Source organism: Tasmannia lanceolata, unplaced genomic scaffold (assembly GCF_043159265.1).
Source record: "Tasmannia lanceolata isolate RefF3 unplaced genomic scaffold, GAP_Taslan_0.1 ptg000005l, whole genome shotgun sequence".
NCBI classification, from domain to species: domain Eukaryota; kingdom Viridiplantae; phylum Streptophyta; class Magnoliopsida; order Canellales; family Winteraceae; genus Tasmannia; species Tasmannia lanceolata.
In genome coordinates, this window is record NW_027518682.1 from 8,351,458 (window position 1) to 8,372,194 (window position 20,737).

General features: G+C 37.2%; 1 protein-coding gene across 1 annotated transcript; it reads left to right on the plus strand.

Annotated features, from left to right (window-relative positions):
• LOC143877354 (methionine aminopeptidase 1A-like) lies at positions 1 to 19,885 on the plus strand. Its single transcript, XM_077379359.1, has 16 exons — positions 1 to 343; positions 797 to 847; positions 1,621 to 1,806; positions 3,020 to 3,095; positions 5,981 to 6,028; positions 6,150 to 6,194; positions 8,859 to 8,958; positions 10,683 to 10,734; positions 10,863 to 10,904; positions 13,656 to 13,717; positions 13,797 to 13,895; positions 14,248 to 14,321; positions 14,416 to 14,485; positions 14,795 to 14,860; positions 14,960 to 15,048; positions 19,548 to 19,885. Exons 1-16 carry the CDS (start codon positions 270 to 272, stop codon positions 19,623 to 19,625), a joined length of 1,212 nt encoding a protein of 403 aa, XP_077235474.1. The 5' UTR covers positions 1 to 269; the 3' UTR covers positions 19,626 to 19,885.
• The last annotated feature ends 852 nt before the right edge of the window (positions 19,886 to 20,737 follow it).

The following is a 20,737-nucleotide window of genomic DNA, read 5'->3' on the forward strand; positions in this document are numbered from 1 at the left end:
TCCACTTTTCACCTCTTCCAATAAAGCAAACATATTCTACATTAAAAAATTCTTTTCTTTATAAAACCTTTTCAAAGGAAACCCTAAAATTTCAGGGCGTTAAACTTGTTTCTTATTTACTCGAATGGCAGAACATCCCTTTCGTTCTTCTGTTTATCACATAATAACATAACAATCTATTCAAAGAAATTAGTTTTCGGTTGCATGTTTTCTCTAATTGTCGTTTATACTTTTCTTAGCAGCTGTGAATTTTAAAATAAATTAGTTCAATGGACGCTGATTCAAATCTTCAGGCAGATTCGTCTCTGTCCTGTTCTCGTTGTGGCAAGCCTGCTCATCTTCAGTATGCCCTTCTATTCCTTTTTTTATTATTCTCGTGTTCAAATCTAACTGTGAAGCATATGCCAATCGTGTTATATCCAGTTACTATTTTGATAATTATCCAGTTGTCAATAATTTTAGCTCTTTATTGACCTATGATTATTACTCCAACTCGTAATTTTCAGGCTTGTAATCTTTGGTAAATCCTTTGGCTTATTAAAAAAATGAGAAATGCCTTGCTGAAAACTTTCACATCATACACTCGAGCTTAAAGATAAGCTTTTGCTAATATTGAGTTCCCAACTTCTTCCTCAAACAAATGAAAGTAACATCTTGTTAAATATTGACCAAGGTTACAGACGTTCCTATAAGGCTAACTTCATATCTTAGGCATATGATCCCATTTTACTGAGATTATAATTTGTTGGTTTTTATGCTTCTTCACTGTTCTCACCTATCTTTTTCTTATATGCAGATGTCCCAAGTGTTTGCAGTTGAGACTACCCCGAGAAAGTGCTGCATTCTGGTTTGTAGCATTTATCTGCATTGTGAAGCATCGATTGTTTTCTATCTGTTCAATATTCAATACTCTACGAACACACTTAGTTCCACCATGACATGGTGATGGAAGCATTTAGTGAATGAGAAGAAGAAGTGCTTCTAAAACTAAAATTGTAAAGTTACTTCTAAAACTAAAATTAGAAATTAACCTTTTTTAAGGCATAAGTGCTTCTAAAACTAAAATTAGAAATTAAAACAACCAAAACTCTAATTCATCATTAATCCAGATCCCATCTCTGAGTTTTTAGTTACTTTTGGAGGCCCGAGAGGATCGAATCTTGAAAAATACGAAGAAATGGAAATTGTAGTTCTTGATGTGATCTTCAAAACAATATATAAATTGCTTTAAAAACTTAGGCACAAAGTTTTGCCCTCTGGGACGTCAGGATGTCTGGTCATAGCACGGCTTGGATTTAGCACTGTATCATTTATGTCTATTCTTACATTTGTAGAAAGCTTTTCAGTGTGTAAGAAATTTCTGGCCTTTTCACATAACAATTGGTAATTTAAGTTACCTTGAAGCTGCGACTTTATTTGTGATCGAGGAGGCCTGTTCATCCTTTTTTTAGAAGGTTTTTTTCTCTTCTTGTAACCGGCTCATTCATCTCGGATTGCACTTCCATTTATTTTTTCTTTTATTGTTCTTTGCCTTTTTGGTTCTCCACATGTACCAACTTATGTTATATTTTTTTCCGTTTATTCTCAATATTTAATTATTGGCTAATAATGGGATTGCAGCACCCAGGATTGTTTCAAGGCATCGTGGAGCTCCCATAAGTCGGTACACTTGAAGTCAAAGGTGTCGGGACTTACGGCAAGTACTCCAGATGAACAAATTTCAGCCGCACTTAACGAGGGTTGGCTTTATTGCTTAAAAAAGGGCCAGGCTGGAACACCCATACTTCCTCATTTTGATTGGGCAGGGTATTTTTCATTTTTAAGAAGCTCGTAAATGTCGATGCATTCCTATACATAATGATAGTTCTGATGTTTCTGGCATTGCAGTTCGGCTAGACGTTATACCTTTCTTCAGCAATTGAAATACAGTCCTTACCTTGTCCATAATCCCTTGGAATTACTTTGTTTACCTTGTCCATAGTCCCTGGGAATTACTTGGTTCAACATGTTGCATACAAAACTCTTATACAATCTACATCTTTTATTACATGAGGGCTTTTTATTGTAATGCATAATGTCCAACAAATTAATTCTGTTATGCCACCGTTGATTGGCTGTGAACACTAGATTCTCCATTATAATTCTGACATGATGCAATAGATTACTGGTATAAATCCAGTGTTTATATAGGATTCTGCTTGAAAAAAGTTTCAGTGGCTGTTATACGACACAATCGTGCCACCAATCCAAAAGTCTTGCTACAGGGTTGTCCACTCTGGTGTTTCCTGGTAAGGTTGTCCGACCTTTTGCATCTGAATGTGTGAAAAAAGTGGGTTAGTATATGACTAAGAAATGCTTTATAAACATACAATGTTTATTTGTAAATCATGACCTATTTAATTATTGTCATTATGAAGATATAAGAGATATATGTAAAGTAGAAATATGATCATTTCAGACAATAATGCCAAAATTTTCTGTCTCAATGATATTCGTAGTCTCTTTTATAGTTTGCCCATAATTAGGGGGCATCTACACACTGCAAGAATAAAAAGGGCGGCCCAGTGTACGAGGCTCCCGCCATTGCGGGGTCTGGGGAGGGCTAGATGTATGCAGCCTTACCCCTGCTTTGCAAAGAGACTCAAACCCGTGACCACCAGGTCACAATGGAGCAACCTTACCGTTGCGCCAACCTTACACACTGCAAGAATATCAGAAATAATTATAGGACTAGCATTACTTTTAGCTCGATACTGTTTCTCCTTGTATGCGATCTCCTTCAAAATGTTGTTATTGTTTGTAGATATATGTTTACCAATCTACCTTGCTCATTTTACATCGCTTATTATTGCATGTACAATATTATGAGGTGGTAGCCTTCATTTTTCTGTCTTCTTGTTCTGTTTTACTCTTGTCTTTTTTCTCATCTATCTATTTTTGTTCATCATGTGTCTAATTGGCATTAAAATTTTCTCCTATCATGTTCTTTTACCCAGTTTTCTTTCATGTCCATGTGCAGATCACTCAGACCATATCCAATATCAGGTCGGCGTATGGTACCTGCAAGCATTGAGAGACCTGACTGGGCCATTGATGTGAGTCCTTTTCACTTGGGCCTTATTGCTTGCCTTGTGATTTGATGTTTTGGCAGGGAACTGGAGAGGTCAACATGAAAATGAATGTGATGTTGGACTTGTTGTCCGTGTGTTCAAACTTCATGCATTAAACATGTTAATTTAAGCATGCATGTATTCCTTCTATTTTGTCCATTCAAGTGAAGTTCAGTGTCTGGCTGCATTGGCCACACATCATACATGCCCATTGGCTACATTTTTTTTATTTTGAAATGGCAGGATTTTATAAATGAATGAATAGAAAAATGCAACCAAGCAGGTCATGGATAAAATGAGCGAAAAAACTGTACAAGGAGAAGGAGACAATTGCTCATGGCCCCCCAGCTTAGAGCCTTTCAGGGGGGCCAAAAGTGATAAACCACAAGGCTATGCTCGTTGGCTACGTATGCATGATTATATAATATATATCAGAAAAGTCTTTCTGCGCTCAAGCCTCAAAAAACCATGTGGGCCCACATTTTTTGGATGATCCAAAGCATCCATTTGGATGGCCCTTACATGGATAGGGTGTGTACAAAAAATCAGCCCCATAGGATCATCCTAACGCTTCCATTTGTGGAGTTTAAAATGGACAGATATAAACCTCCCACAAATCTGTCCATTTTTAACCTCCACAAATGGCAGGGTTGGGATGATCCTATGAGGCTATTTTTTGTACACACCTATCCATGTAAGGGCCTATCAAATGAATGCTTTGGATCTTTCAAAAATATGGGCCCAAATGGTTTTTTAAGGGTCAACGCAGATAAGCTTATCTGCGCTTGAGCGCAAAAACAATTAGCCCTATCTGTCCATTTTAAGGGCCAAAAATGGACAGATACTGTTTTGTCCACAAATCTGCCCATTTTTGGCCCCACAATGGATCACCTTAGGGTGTCCATTTGTGGGGCAACAAATGGACAGATTTGTGGACAAACAGTATCTGTCCATTTTCTCCCCCACAAATGGACACCCTAAGAGGGTCCAATGGAGCTGATTTTTGGTACACCCCCCCAATGTGGCCCCACTCCTGTTTCCAGCACTCGAGCGCAGGAACCCCTCTCTCTATATATATCGGAAAAGTGATTCTGCTGGGTCGAGCAGATAACTTATCTTCTCAGTCGGCCACAAATACAGTGGGGGCCCACATTGTTTGAGTGATGCAAACCATTCATTTGATGGGCCCTGACATAGATAGGGTGTGCCCAAAAAATCAGCTCCATAGGATCATTCTAAGCATTCATTTCATAGGCCATTACATGGATAGAGTGTGTACACAAAATCAGCTCCATAGGATCATCCCAACCCTTCTATTTATGGAGGTTAGAATGGATGGGTTTAAACCTCCACAAATCGAAGGGACAGGATGATCCTATGGAGCTGATTCTTTTGGGCACACCCTATCTATGTCAGGGCCTATCAAATGAATGCTTTGGATCATCCGAATAATGCGGGCCCACTAGATAATGTTATCTAGTCGGCCGACTAGAAACACTTTGTTGTGTGTGTGTCTACACACGTATAAATGTTGAATTTAATAGATGATAATGATAAGGACCTCTCTCTCTCTCTCTCTCTCTCTCTCACATAGTTAGCAAGACGCTGTTTAAAACGGTGTTTTTTTTTTTGAAAAAAACTCGTTTTAGTGAGATATCGTACAAAACGGCGTTTAAAACGTTGTTGCCGTTTAAAATGGCAGATTTTATGCGAAATCGTATAAAACGCGAATCAAATGCGTAAAAGACATTTTTCACGTTTTTTTTTCACCTTTTTCCAATTTTACCCATGTTCCCTTTCAAAATAACAAAATAAACCGAAACCCTAAATCGATTCTCTTTTCTTCGTCTCTCTAGTTGTCGTCGCCCTCACTCCGCCCATTTGCCTCCCTCCTCCATCGACCATCTCTGTGAAAAAGAAGAGGAGAGAGGTAGATCATCTCTCTGCAACTCTCTCCCTTTCCCATCTCTCCCATTTCTCTCATCCTCTCACAACCCAATTCTATCTTCCCCTTCTCTTCCGATTTTGGTTTTCTTTTATCACCATTTCCAATCATCGCCATCATCATGCTCCGAAATCCCATCATCATTTCGGACCAATTTCTTACAGTTTGAGAGTTCGAGTGGTACTTTGGATGTAAGGTTGTTGGATGATAAATACAGAAGGTTGAGATCGGTATGTTGGTTGAGTTTGGATGGAATATATGTTTCCACTCAAGAGGTTATGTCCGAGCTGGAAACGGATTAGCTTTCTTGATTCAACAAGTGCAAAGGAAATTGGACCTGAGAAGTTGTTTGTCAAGTCCAGTATCATAGGAGATTATGAGAAATTTGATGATTGTCAGATTTTTCAAAATGAATGCTGTGGATGATATGCTTCTATTGTTTTGCTATTCTAATGTTAATTGGTTATTTTTTTCCTCTATCTATATGCTTATAGGGAAATTTTTTGTTTACCTTATTTCTTGCCAGGAATTTTAATGCTTTACAAGGGATTTGTTTTGATTAGACATCATCTTTGAAGGATTTGTTTTCTACTTATTCATATGCAACACCACGCATATATGCACACAAACCCGTTTTTTTAAATCAAAACGTATTAAACTCGTTTTATTCATTGAACGTTTTTTTGGCATTTCCGTTTTTTTGACCGACTTTTTTACTACGTTTTTTTGAACCAATGCCGTATTAAACCCGAATTTTTCCTGTCCCGTATCTTTGCCGTATCACATTTTGCTAACTATGCTCTCTTTCTCTCTCTACTATTATATACATTTTCCACATATGTTTCTTTCTAATAGATAATGATTAGGAATTGTCTTTCCTGTTCAATTTGTTAGTTATGTATCTGGTTACTTTCTCAACTGGCAGGGAATCCCAAAGATTGAACCGAGTAGTGACCTGCAGAATGTTGTTGAGGTAAGCTTGGACTGGGAACTGCTCTTCAAGGGTTCTTCAAGCCTGATATCCTTGTAAATTCAGTTTGCATTAGACGTTTGAGATATTTTTTTCTTTTCTAATGCCATGGTTATCTTCAAAGATCAAAACGCCGGAGCAGATTGAAAGGATGAGAGAAACTTCTCGAGTAAGTGTATAGTTTACAGTTTGGTATTTTCTGGTGCAAAACTATTTTCTGTCAATGTTTATCAATCTAAGATGTGTTCTGTGATATTCCATCCTTCTTTTACAACTAAATTGAACTTGCGTAATTTAGTCTTGAAACTTTCTTCGTTGCTTACATATGATACTCTTCGGGGGTGCTAAGTTTGGTGGCTTTTGTAAGTATACCTCCAATAATACCATGAAATTAAGTTGTAGCTATATGTGTGGATGTATCCCATAACTCTTACTAAAATTGTTGTGCCTCTAACGTACATTTGTAGAGCTTTTGCATAGCTCTATTTTAGATTTGGTTATATAGTATTTCTGACATCCACTTCTCTGTGTCAGAATCTGTTTGAAGTCATTGAGCTGTTTTCAATTGAAAATGAGCTCTGTTGCATGGATTCTTTGATCCCTATGCCGAATTCGTGTCGACAAATGAATTGGACATGGTTCCGCGTGGGACCCATCCGGATTTTTTGTCGTAGCGCTGTTCCTCACGAATTCTGTTTTTTCAGGCGAATCCACATATCGTTCTCTTTTAAAATGTGAATCCTAAATATTTTCTCTTTAAACGGATTTGCTTCTTAACTTTTTAATAAAAGCCCCCCGCCTTGTTATCGCCTCGATCGGCCATGCATGGCAAGAAAAGTTTGCTCTTAAACATGTTTTCTTCATAACTTTGTTTTTTAAAAGCACAGCTTGTCCCCTCTTAATAAAAACACTAGCGCCACGCCCCTCCACCCTCAAACATCGACCCCCTTCTCCCTTCTTCTTCGACCCTCTTAATAGAACTCCTGACAAAGAAGCTTAACTTTCTACGTCGGGTACTGAGCTCAGTGTTCTAGGTTGTTTCATCCCAGTGAGATTGATCTGTGACTGATGAATCTTGTTTACTTTCTTCTGTTCCCTTTCCAGTAACAGAGAATCTTAACTTGCTAATTGCTCCCATACTCTTTATCAGAAGAGTGGGGCCTTTGTAAATGCCCCCTTCTGTTTTCATTTTTTTTAATGGGCACCTTCTGTTTTCGTATTTTCTGTATTAACGGCACTTGCTTTTCCTTGAACTTTCTATTTGTAATCTAAGAATCTTTATCGCAGATACACCTTCTCTTCTTCCTATTGTTTTTCCAGGACCTATGAGAACAAGAGGATGATTAGTGGGTGTCGTGAAGCTCATGGATTATTTCTTTTGAGCTCAAGTGGTGATCAGAACCAGTGTACCAATCCTCCATCTCTAAAGACATCACTCAGACTAGGGCATCATTCGTTGTCCCTTCTTCGTTATTTTCTTTCCTTCTAAATAGTTCCTTTTTTGAAGTTTTGAGTTTCATGGTGGGTTCCTATGATTTATTTTTTTTAATATTATCAAACAAAGTTCACTTTTAAGATTGAGTAGAAGTCTCATTTTCAAAAAAAAAAACAAAAGATTGAGTAGAAGTCTGTTTTGCTGTCTGTTCATTCTGATGGGTGGCAACCAGCTCCCATTACCTGTCATGATGTTTAGATACTTTTCTTCATAAATGACTGTTCGTAAATTATTTTTAACTTTGACACTTAGTTTTACTATCCTTGTATGGGTAAAGTAGACATGTCATAATTTCTGTAATGACATATTAATAATATCTTTGGGAATTTTAATATTCATATATATATATATATATATATATATATATCTTTGGCAGTTTTCTCAAAAAAAAAAAAAAATCTCTGGCAGCCCAATTAGGAGATAATTTTTTTCCCAAATCAGTTAGAGCTTAGGTGTCCTTTTTAACAAAGTAACTAGTACAGCTATGTTAGAGCAATTAATGAGAGCTCAGATGCAAAGCACTTTGGGATCACCTTAGAAGCCTCTCATCATATCTAGATGCTGCAATTGCTTCTTGATGTTCAAAGTCCAAACACGATCGGTGACATGCAAAATTGAATTGAACATGTATGCTCTACTTAAAAATAGCATCCACCTTTACAGTTGACGAGTCTGTTTAAGAAAGAGAATTTGTGCCAGCAACACCATGGTACCGCAATGTCCAAAGTCCAACATGGTCATAATCACCATCCCCCCCCCCCGAAGTGACAGAAAATATTACATTAGCAGTAGCGAAAGCGCCACATGTAAGGAAGATCTATTTACGCCCTCTACCTCTAACGCACCTTTATATCATTCACTTCTCTTAAAATCTAAACAAAAGAAACATTCAACTCTGCGTAGGTCACTATTATCATCTATAATGTAGCCAAGCGTACAATTTCTTGGTCCCGGAACTGACACCCACTTGATCACGTCGACCCCCCCCCCCCCCCCCCCCCCCCCCCCCCTTACACACACACACACAAAAACAAACCAACAAAAAATGTCGCTAAATCTCCCACTTACTAATAGACCCTAAGTAAGCTTTAAAATTCCACCCTTTTCATCCCTAAAAAGTTTCAACGCCAGTCACTATTAGCACCCCTCCCCAACTTTTACCTTAATATTAAATTGTTGGATCCCCGAATCTATGACCTTCTGATATATATTGGTCCCTTGAGTGTAATGGAGTTGCCTATTTTAATGATGGGAAGCATTACTTAGCTTGATATGTGAATTTCTAAATGGTTTTCTTCTTGGATTTGTTTTAATTTGTCTTGTTAAATTTATCTTTAGATTGCAAGGGAAGTTTTAGATGCGGCTGCTCGTGCAATTCGACCTGGAGTGACAACTGATGAAATTGATGAAGTGGTCCATGAGGCTACAATAGCTGCTGGTAGGTTTTCTTCATCTACTAGTTTTACATTGTTGAAGAGACTATTTTTTGGACTTTTCTTGGCGTTGGATTTATGAAATATCCTGTACACTATTTGGATTGGTAGATACAGGTCTTATGCTTTCATGTGATGCTAACGTTTGAAACAATGGTTAAAATCTGAGTAGTGGTTCTCCATTTCCCACAAATACATGACAGTGGAAGCGTATGGTTTATTGAGTTGGTACATGAAGTTTCACAAACTCATGAACTATGAGGCTTGCAATGTTCTTCTATGCCTCAACTTGCAGATTGTAAATTTAATCAAAAACTCCAACCCGGTCAAGAAATCTCCTAAGTAACCATGTGTGAACTCGGCCGTGTCAATCAGAGACCCAACTTGCTTTTAATATATACTCAGGCATGGCTAGCCATTTTCTTTATTGACTTGGTAGGGCCAAAAATGAGAACTCGAGCCAGTTAATGATTAACTTAGTGAATTTTTTAACATTGCTCGACTTGGAAAGAGACTAGATGATTTGGTTTTCTTATTTCTTTTTCTTCTGATTTTTTCCGAGTCTTAACACTTGAGCCTCAGAGATTTCTGCTGAAAAATGGGAGTTTGGGTTATAAAATTTTCTTTCTCAAGGAAGGATGACACTTGTGGAAGCAAAGAAGAAAAAAAACCATACAACAGTAGAAAGGATATCGGGTTGGAAGGGTTTTTTATCTGCCAAAAATTATTAGTCCACCTGTAAATCATGATACCACCTCAAAAATTTCAACATTTTCCACATTTTTCCTGTACCTTTTTGCTTTCTTGTGATTTGAGGTTATGAAAATGCCGATTGCTCGCTTCGTACATGTTTCCTCCTGGGGATGGCATTTGCATGGGTGGGAGGGGAAGGGCATGGTTCCTTGCTCTAGGCCAAAAGGAAAGGGTATCAAGTGGGAATGGATTTATACATTTTAAACCGCTGCTGGGAAAATCCTTTCACCTTCTTCATGAAAATTTTCTAAAGATTCATTAGCTGACCCCAACTAGTTTGGGACAAAGGCTTAGTTGAGTGGAGTTGAGTATACCGCTGCTGGGAAAGGATACATATGATCCAGGAACAAGTAATTCATAAAGATGTGGAAAGTGAGATGCCGAAAATGAGGGAGAAGCAGGAGGTTGCTTTTTCCGAAGAGTTCCGAGTTGTTACTTTTTTGAGATGTATATAACATTTGATAGTAGCATTGTTATTTCTTCATATGGTGACAAGAGTTCTCATGTGATTAAATTCTGCCTCAATTCCTCATTTTATTGACAAGGGTTCTCATGTGATTAAATTCTCATTTTCTTGTGATTAATTTGTTATTTATATGATATGGCATCATGCATAGCAAATATTGGCAGGGAACAGATGTTTGATTTTATGTTTTCAATCACATCATTAAAGACTATGGCCTACTGCGGCAACTATCTCTATTCTAAATTTGTATGAAGGATATAAATTAGACATCTCTGTTTTGTGATTTGTTAGGTTCATTTTCTTGACTCCTGTTGTTTATCCTATTTGTGGGGCAACCTTTAACCAATCTTCTTCTATTTTCAATCTCAAAATCTTAATTTTTGAAAACTGACAAAAGTCATTTTTTCAACTATTATGGCTATTGTAGAACATAGGCTGCACTCAGTAGTTACTAATGGTCATCATTGGCCTGTTACTAGGTCATTTATTGGATCTCTGGTCATTTTGTAGGAGGATATCCATCTCCACTAAATTATCATTTCTTCCCAAAGTCTTGCTGCACGTAGGTACTTCAATATCTTATTTAACATTGTTTCTGTACTAAAGAGAGAAACGTGTCAGGAAAAAAAACAGAGAGATGTTGTTTTATTATTGAAAGGAGTGTTTCCCTGCTTTTTCTGTTGATTCCAGATCAGTGAATGAGGTCATCTGCCATGGAATTCCAGATGCCAGGTGTATATTCTTTTCAGTTATATATTTAATTTTCATATTCAGTTCATTTTTTTCAAATTTAATTGTCATTCATTGTTATCCAGTAATTGTAAGCTGATTTCTGTGATTTCTTCAATTATGGAATTATGCCCAATTAGGCTTGCCAAGAAATGAACATGTTAAATAATTTGTGGAGAATATTACTCTCTCTCTCTCTCTCATAAATGAGAAGCAATTAAGGTAGCTATTTACTTTTGAGTGGAGTATTAGAATACTACTGTGATAATCTAGTTATGTGTCTTGTTTGTGCCACATTGCGGGATTGTCAAACTGATTACATAACTAGTGTTTTTTAATTTTGGACTTGGAACGACTACAGAGAATCTATCCTGTGTTGTTTTCATCGGACTACACTAAAATTAGCTCATTATTGTAAGAAATTCCTTTGGTGTCCAGCCAGCCTAAGAGAAATGTATGTTTAGTCAACAGCCACTCTCTCTTTTGTTCACTTCTGATATTTAAACTGATACTGTAAGGAAGTTTATCTTCTCATATTTATGGAATGAACTCAAGGCACATGCTTATAAGGGGGGGCCTTCTGATCATAGTGTTCAGTGAAACCATATTAATATTCCCCACTTATTGTAAGATCAGTCTCTGTGTTTCTTTTCAGCCTTATGTGAGAAATATTTTTTTTGTCTAGGATACCTCCCTTCTGGTTACCCTTGAAGTTATTAAACAGATATGATTGGAGAAGTGTGCTTTGTACTTTAATGGAATGACCCAGCACCACAATTATATAGGCCTTGAATGGCTCTTTAGGCCCCAACTTTCATAGGAGCCACACTTAATTTATCTCATCTAATGCAAGGTCAATCCCTTTGTGCCTCTTGTTAACCTCCCGTGAAATATCATGTAGCCAAGGATCACCATCTCTTCAGTTCTTGATGTTAATAAAATGGTATGGATAAAAATATTTCCTAATTTTCATGAATTGACCAGGCACAATATTCGTATGGATTATATTGATTCTCCAGACCATAGTTTTCATTGGAACCATCCTAAAATTGGTTAATTCATTGTAAGGTTAATCTATCCGTGCCTCTTCCACGCTGTAAATCAAACACCATCTGGTCTCTTTGGCTTTGGGTGAGAACAGTCATGGCATATCCACACCTATTTGTCGTTCGCAAATGTAAGATTGTTGAGAATCTCATTTGTTTGATTTCTCAAGAGTTATGACGCAAGTAGCATGGTGCAATAGAAATTGGCTAAGGCCTTAGGATTACAGACTTGCTTTGATACCAAAATTCATGCACCCAAATGAAAGAACACTAGGAAATTTGATAAAATTGTTTGTAAGATACAAAAAATAGATAGAGATCAAGGATGAAGATGATCTGTTTTTTTTTAATCGCGGGATGGAGATGATTATACACAATTTAATCTAATTATCATCTGGCAGAGCCAACAAGTGAATTACAGGTCGAGCTGACATACGCGGGAATTGGAACCCTTTTGGGCTGGAGGGCTTGTTGAGGCATACTTAAGGGTTGTTCTCAAACAACAGGAATAAAAACTCCGGTCTTACAGCTGCTGCGCGGAACACAGATGGGCAGGACGGACGAAAGGGGCCGAAGTATTAGGGGCTTCAAAGCTCCACATGAAAATTCCAGCAAAAACTAACATTCCCAGCGAAAAGATTATCTAAGGCCTAATTAAATCTCACCCCTTGTTGTAAGACCTGAACTGAAACACATCATTAAGAGCCTTAATCATAAGTAAAAAAACATATTGCCCTGCCCAAAACCCACTTAAAATGACTTTGTAAAATCATTAAGAACACCTAAAACTGAAAAAAAAAATTGTTTTGCCACTAAACATTGAAGAAGCCCCACTAAAATTAAGCCATAACTTATGGCTCCTAAACCCCCCAAAACTGCCTGATACTAGTAAAGTAGGAAAACCATGAAATTTTCTGCCAGAACTGATTTGATCTAACATGTCAGGGGCCCATCGAGGCCATCAAATCTCTCTCTCTCTCTCTCTCTCTCTCTCTCTCTCTCTCTCTCTCTCTCTCTCTCTCTCTCTCTCTCTCTCTCTCTCTCCTTTTGATGAGTATTTGACATCATCGTATGTTTCTTTGATTCATTTGGCGAGGATCCAGTGTCACAATATTTTCTTTGATTCATATTAACTACAACATGTGCAATAAACCGGTTTAATCCCTTATGCTGTGATTGGAATAATTTGGGCAAAAAAATGTATATATAATAGGGCTACACATTGTCAATATTTACCAATGAAGAAGTATATGTTCCTTTGTTACGGGCCTTCCTGAAAACATTTGATTTGCAGTTCCAAAATATTTATTTCTCCCATTGTGCCTTCTAAGATTCGCTACACAGAAATGATAATCCTCATTAAATAAAAGGGATTAAATGACATGCATGTGTACAATTGAGACGGTTGCAGAAATTATATTATGTGGTGATTAGTAATAATGTAAAACTACGACAAAGAAATGTCTAAGTAAGATAAGTGAATGCTCTTCTGTTAACTTTGTTTATTGTTTATAAAATTGTTCTTCTTGGGTCAATACGAGTCTCCTCACTATGTGCATAGTAAATGCTGCACATCTCCTTCGCAGCATAGCACTTTTTAAGTGTGTAAAAATTAAGGCATGCCTATACAGTATTTGGTTGTCTTTTAGTATTATAGCTGGATGCTAGCTCTTCCTATTCCATGTCCAACTGTTCGTGTCTGTTATAGGAGATTGGAAGATGGTGACATTGTCAATGTTGATGTGACGGTCTACTACAAAGGTGTCCATGGTAGGAAACACAACATCCACACATTTCTCTTGGTATATGCAGGGAATTCTTTACCTGACTCTATTGAACAAATGTGCAGGTGATCTTAATGAAACATATTTTGTGGGAAATGTTGACGAGGCATCTCAACAGCTGATACAATGTACATATGAATGCTTGGAGAAAGCTATAGCTATAGGTACTAGTTAGATTTTGAACATCTGGTGCATTCTAAGTTCATTAGATTTTTGTTTTGTTGGCCCCTTTTTGTACTTCCTACTAATGCATTTCCAAGGAATTATTTGTGCACCTACCATATACCAGCTCCCCAATTAGAGAAAAAATATGTAAAACAGCAGGCTTTGGCAGGAACACCTTTTATTTCTTAAACAAATTATATTATTATTTAATATATTCTTTAAGACCTATTGTCTTTATTTTACTGATAGTGCATGGCATTGACATCTACAAGGAGCATACATTCAGTTAATCTTATTCGGCACTGAGAATTATTAATCGTATTATTTTATTCTGTTCTTTCTCGAGCTTAGTTAAACCTGGAGTGCGATTTCGTGAAGTAGGGGAGGTTATTAACCGGCATGCATCAATGTCGGGATTCTCTGTGGTAATTTTTATATCTTCTCATTGCAAATCATAATTTAGTATTCAAGTACTCTTCATTTTATAATACATCCTTACCAGTGATCTTGTAAAATCAGGTCAAATCAATTTGTGGTCATGGCATTGGAGAGTTGTTTCATTGTGCCCCAAACATTCCCCATTATGGCAGTATCCTTTCCTTGTTATCAGTATTATGCAATTATCCTTGCTAAAATAGATTCTTATTTTTGTCATTAAAAAAAATAGTTTCTTATTTTTCTGAGATGTGACTTCTCATTTCATAGTTCTGTTGTGGAACAATCAGACAACATGCCATTCAAAAAAACAAAAAAAAACCATAACTTTGGAAATCTATCAATGGTGAGTTCAACTGAATCATAGTCTCATACACGGTTTAACATATTTCAGAATGACTTTTCAATCACATTTGACTGTTTGCGATTAGGTGTGGGTTGCTTTCTCCTTAACCCATAGCAGGAAATAAAGCAGTTGGTGTGATGAAAGCTGGACAGACATTCACGATTGAACCAATGATCAATGCAGGTTATTCTTTTGAAATTTTTGCTAATGTGAAGCCAAGCATCTCATGGTTAAAGATTCCGATAATTTCTACTTGCATACTAAAAAAAACTTTTTTTGTAGGAGTTTGGCGAGATCGGTCGTGGCCTGATGGATGGACAGCTGTTACGGCAGATGGTAAACGAAGTGCTCAGTTTGAGCACACTCTTCTTGTAAGTTTACATATTCACTCGACTTAGTTTTATTTGTCTGACCTGTCAATTTGATAGATATTCTTTAATAATAGTAGCTATTCCAATTTTCTATCTCGTTATAGATGAATGCCAAATAAATTATTCTTAACTTGTAGGTTCAGCCAATTAATTTTACGATATAACTTAGTGCTACTTTCCAACATTCTCGAGGGATCAAAACCTCGCTCTGATGAAAAGAAAAATCATTCAAAAAAAACAAAACATTCTCTAGGAAACAGAATTTTGGAAGCAAAACAATTTTTCTGAGAAAAGTATAATGAGATCCAGGTCAAATTCATATATGCCTGATGATCTACCGTATTTTGCCAGAAATAAGCTTATAACCTGCGTGGTTGTTGAGCATGCCACTTTGTAATTTCATACCCTCATCCGCTTGATACCAAGCCCTGGCATTCACAGCATGATTATTTTGTTTACTTGGTTGTTGGGATCCCAGGGATATCATGGTTTACTTGTTACGATTGTTCTTGGTTGTATTGAATGTAAAACTGTTTTATGGTATTGTACATGAGATCAGGTTCAAAATATGAACCGACCTAGAGCCATGGTGTTAACAGTCGCCAATATGGCTTAAATTGTGTTTTGAGATTTCAATGTTATTGTTATCTTAATATAGCATATTAAAATAAATTTCCTGCCATGAACTCTTGTACAGATTATCTTGGATTTGCAGCCTCTCATCTTGTTCAGTACAACAAGGAGTGAAACACAGTTGATTTCATGGAATCTTGATATGCATTAGAATGCTTCTTGTATGATTTAGTAATTCAACTTAGGCACTTGATTCACTCTAATTGATGAAGGTTTTTCTTCAAGTAATTAGATGTTTCCACGAAAATTCCACTCTGAAATAAGAGTGCTTGCCAAAGTCAAAGAAAAAGGTTTCTTATTTTGCAACAAAGTTCTTGCATTCTTTTTGTTACGACTTTTATGCCATTTGCATAAGGAAAGCCACTGATTACATCTATATATGAAGGCTCCGAGTTTCCACGCAAAGTGTTACCAAAATTGACACCTTTAAGAGGCTTTTCAACTTCACCTATGGCTTCTCTTTCCACTCATTCTTGACCCCCATATTCCAATCCTCATTCACTTTACAATGCCTAAAAGCTCTTTCCTAAAGTACGGCCACTGAATGATAAAATCGTTTTTCAATTTTCATAATCTTTCTATTCAAAGCAACCTTGTCTCTAAAAATCCTATTGTTTTTGTGAAGTTTATTATGAATGATAAAATCGTTTTTCAATTTTCATAATCTTTCTATTCAAAGCAACCTCGTCTCTAAAAATCCTATTATTTTTGTGAAGTTTATTTTCATTGTATTTATTGTGGTTGTTAATATGAGGGGATAAGTTGTGAAGCATTCTATGCACTTTCTTTTTCTGACCTCACGACTTTTCTCTCTTCTAGAACCCATCTTCTTCTTTCTCATCTTTTTTTTTTATCACCATTTCTTGTCTTTTTTCTTTTCCTCCCTTCTTTCCTTCAACCATTTTCTTAATCTCATAATTTTCCTTCAAATTCCCTGCTCCGTTTGGATGCCAGAATTTTTTTGGTTCCTGGGACTTTTGTGGAATTTCCGCAGGAAACCCACGTTTGGTTGCTAGTTATATAGTGGGCAAAAAAGAATCCCACAAACCAAAATAATCCCGCACGAAACCCAATGCTGGAAAAAAAAATCCCAGGAACCAAAATAATCATGCATGAAATCTGAGGAACCAAAATAACCAAAAGAAGAACTTTTTTCTTCCCAACAGTTCAAGCAACCAAACAAAGCATGGGATTTTTATTTTACCTGGATTTTTTTTTCCCACCATAGTCCGGTCAACCAAACATGGGATTTTATTTTACCATGATACTTCTAGGGAGTTTTTTTTCCCATCAATCTCCCAGGAAGTTTTTTGTTCCACAAAAGTCCCAAGAACCAAAATAATTCTGGCATAAAGCAATCTAACGGACTGATCCTTCATAAGATATGCCCTCCAATACCAAATGACTTTAACGACCAACCTTGTCCTAATTCTGCCAATTTCGTAGGATAATTTTCAGATTATGCCAAAGAGATTCAAAAAATGGTTCCAAACCCTTCTTGAAATTGGACAATGAATAGTAGGCGATCCATTGATTTCTCAACCTGCTTGCACATTACAACACCTATTCTGATGGTGATGCTCTCCCCCCCTCCCCCCCCTTCAGCGCAACGTGAGGAAGATATCCCCTCAGCACCATAAAGATGGGCAAGGTGCAATGATGCAAACCCAAGGTTCGCTGGTTAATTTCTGGGAACTTTGGAGCATAATAGGGTGTCTAGTTCAAGCAACTTATATTACAAAGACAGATTAACTATCACATAAGGACCAATTACAGCTAAGGTTTTGTAGGAAATCATAATCATTGAATTCATTTATCAAATAGAATTTAAATCATTCCAAGCAGGTTTCATGCATCAAGTCCATAAACAAAACAACTAGCTAATGGAAATAAATTAGACCTCAAATAATGCATCACAAATATCAAATCTAGGAAATAAACATATCTGTGGCTCAACAAACTCTTGTAGTGGCTAGGGAGTGGTAAGAGATTTTGGGTAATGTGATAATAGCGTAGTGGGTATGGGAAAAAGTTCTGTAAAGGGGTGTAAAGAATGTGGTGAAATATTGGGAGAATATATGAGGAAATAATTGAAAGGAGAAAGAAATCGAAGGAGAAGGGAAATATAGGATTAGAAGGGAGGGCTCAGAACTATGAGCTAGGCTGAGATAGAGAAGAGTAGAGAAGGGGAAAGGGGAAAAGAGAGACTGTTGTAACGGCTCTCAGCTGTGGGGGTAAGAAAGAAGAATGGAGATAAAGATAGGAGGGGAAAGGGGGTAAACAAAGAAAGGAGGAAGGTGGGGGTGGGTGCAGCAACAGCCGAGAAGAGAGGGAAGGGTAAGAAGGAGAAGAAAGGGGAAGGGAGGGTGGCGGCTCCAAGCCCTCCAGCTGAGAGGTGCATTTGGGTAGGAAATAGAGGAGGGAGAGAAGAGAAAGGGGGGGAGGAGGAATGAAATGGGAGGAGATGGCTGCTGCTGCAATCTCATAGTTGCAACACAAATCACGATCCAACTGAGATATGGCCCTAAGTCTATAAAAATTGGGGAGAAAGGATGAGAATTCTGTTGCAGATAACCTTGTATGTGGTGTTATGGTGTCATGGGGATGACAGGAATAAGAGAATCTTGGAGAGAGAATTCAACCCACATGAAAATTGTTTGTGGAGATTAAACTAACCATCATTGATTGTGCATTATTGGCTAGAAATTTTTTTTAAGGCTTTGTTGGTGGGGGATGTGCTTCAAATTTGGAAAATGTCATCCCTATTAGCTTTTCCCCTTTAGAACGGGTGGTTGCTATATTTTCCTCTTTAGGCACAGATTTATTTTGACCAAATTTCCAGTGGTAATCCAAGGTCAACAGGTTTGAAGTCTTTTGAGTCGTTAGTAATCCTAAGGGGTAGCCTATTGCAAATGTTCTCTGCTCCCATTGGTATCAAATATTCGAATGTGATGGAGCTTTTGGTACTCCTAACAGTCCTTCACAACTTAACTGCAGTGTAATTTATGGGTGGAAGGCAACTCATGTAATGCAATAGCATATTAGCATGTGCATCAAGGTCTTGTCCAGGGTCTTAGGAGATTAGCTCAGGCCATTTGGAGGTGGTGGACCTTGGTAGAGAATTAATGAATCTCTTATGAACATATACCAAGACGTTCAAACAACATGGCACAGTCTTTGTTTTGCCTAGTATATTTAATTTTTGTTTCCCATCGGTTTGCTTGTTCTTTTTGCCTTTGTTGCATAGCCGTCTTGTACCCTGCATCTTTTCATGTACTTGTTTTATTATTGTAAATTTGTAATCTTCATTACCTTTAAATTAAAAAACAGAACACCTGCCTATTCTGATTACAGTACCTGATTCAGTGAATTATTTCCACAAATTATTTTTGATGTGTTTTCCGATTTGAGCACCTTAGGGTGAAATATATTGGGATTTATGGTGTATTCCATCCTGACGCTCTCTCATTCTTAAAAGGAGGTTTCTTGACCATACTCTTTCAACTGCTCCAAGCACTAACTCATTTTCATTGATTTCGGGGTATGAGTGAGGGCTTCTTGATCATTGGAGTCTGAACTGGTTTCAGTGATTATGGTGTTTCCTAATCCTTCCTGTAGGAATACCATGCAATATTTGGGACAGATTTTTTAGTGTAAACAGTATGTAGACATTGTATGGGCAGCATAATATTTTCCGAATTAATTTCCATCAATCATGTGATGCCACCTACAAATACATATATACTATGAATCTATTCAGCATGGAAATAGATGAGCACAAATTCTGAATACCTTATGCATTTTGGCAGCTTAAACTCTTCCTTTGCAATCCACATTTTGTCTTAGGATGAAACATTTTCATGCAGGTGACGGATTCAGGAGTAGAGGTTCTGACATCAAGGTTGCCCACCTCACCAAATGTGTTCCCTTGGTTGAATCCGTAACCATTGCCAAAGTTTAAATTGGTATAGACTATTTGATTGATACAAACTGCCCATCTATTACGTTATTATGTTTCATTAGAATGTGTGGACGCATTTCCCTGTGCCTAATTTATATCGATGACACTCCGAGCCATTTCCCTGTGCCTAATTTATATCGATGTTACTCCAAGCCATGATTATGCCTTTTCATTGTATCTTTCCGGCAGTCATGTATCGATAATTTAGTGAGATATGCAATAAATTATCTGCTGTCGCTGACCTTTTGATCGGGTTTAAGTTGCTTGTTTGTAGCATTTTTATTTTTGCCAACTTGTAGAGATGATTCAATTCTATGAATTGGTAGACAAAACAGCTTGGGATTTGAAAGCACAGTTGATTATGGGTACCATCTCCATTATCTTCTTATAGTAGATTTTATTTGAAACACTTATCTAAAGCTATGCGTGACCAAATAACCGAGTTGGAGACTTGACAATTTTCTGGGTCGAATTGGCAGCACTTCTGGAACTTCTCTGTTGGATAGATCAGAAAAGTGCGTGTGATCTTCTGACAAAAATTGAATAACGTGGTACACCTTAGCTTGTTCCATTTCACAAATATTTCCCATAAAAAATCCTGCTGATTGAGTCCGATAATCAGTTTTGGACTGATTAACAAAATCTAAAACCAACATGACCTTAGGAATTACATTTAATTTGGATTCAGTTTCCACTAAATCCTCTTTGTATGCTGGGCTCTCTCTAGTATGCAGACTTGAATATGCTTAGTATGGTAACACGTTTCTCAAACTTCCCAGTAATTTGAAAACCAAAAATGATCTAATGAGATGCGACTTTATTGTAGGAGCCATAAATATGCCTTATCTGGACTATTCATTTGTTGGGCTCTACCTTGGATATCTAATGATCCAAAATTCTTACTATGGGATCTCTGATGCCTGATAAAGGGCTTGCAAATGGACGGCCAAAAAATGTGTATGGAATGGTCTAGAATCAATGAGCAAGGTTTTCTGGTTGTTGAAGATCCAAGGCTGAGCAAGCCCTCTAAGAAGTAACTACGAGGAGACTACTTTGTCTTCTATTCATGACTATTTGAAGTTTTAAATTCACCAC

Excerpts from the sequence above, each read along its gene's own strand:
- LOC143877354 (XM_077379359.1), top strand. The coding sequence starts at position 270 with ATGGACGCTGATTCAAATCTTCAGGCAGATTCGTCTCTGTCCTGTTCT. Across the intron at positions 344-796 it reads GGCAAGCCTGCTCATCTTCA|ATGTCCCAAGTGTTTGCAGT; the intron begins GTATGCCCTTCT and ends TCTTATATGCAG. Across the intron at positions 1,807-3,019 it reads CCTCATTTTGATTGGGCAGG|ATCACTCAGACCATATCCAA; the intron begins GTATTTTTCATT and ends GTCCATGTGCAG.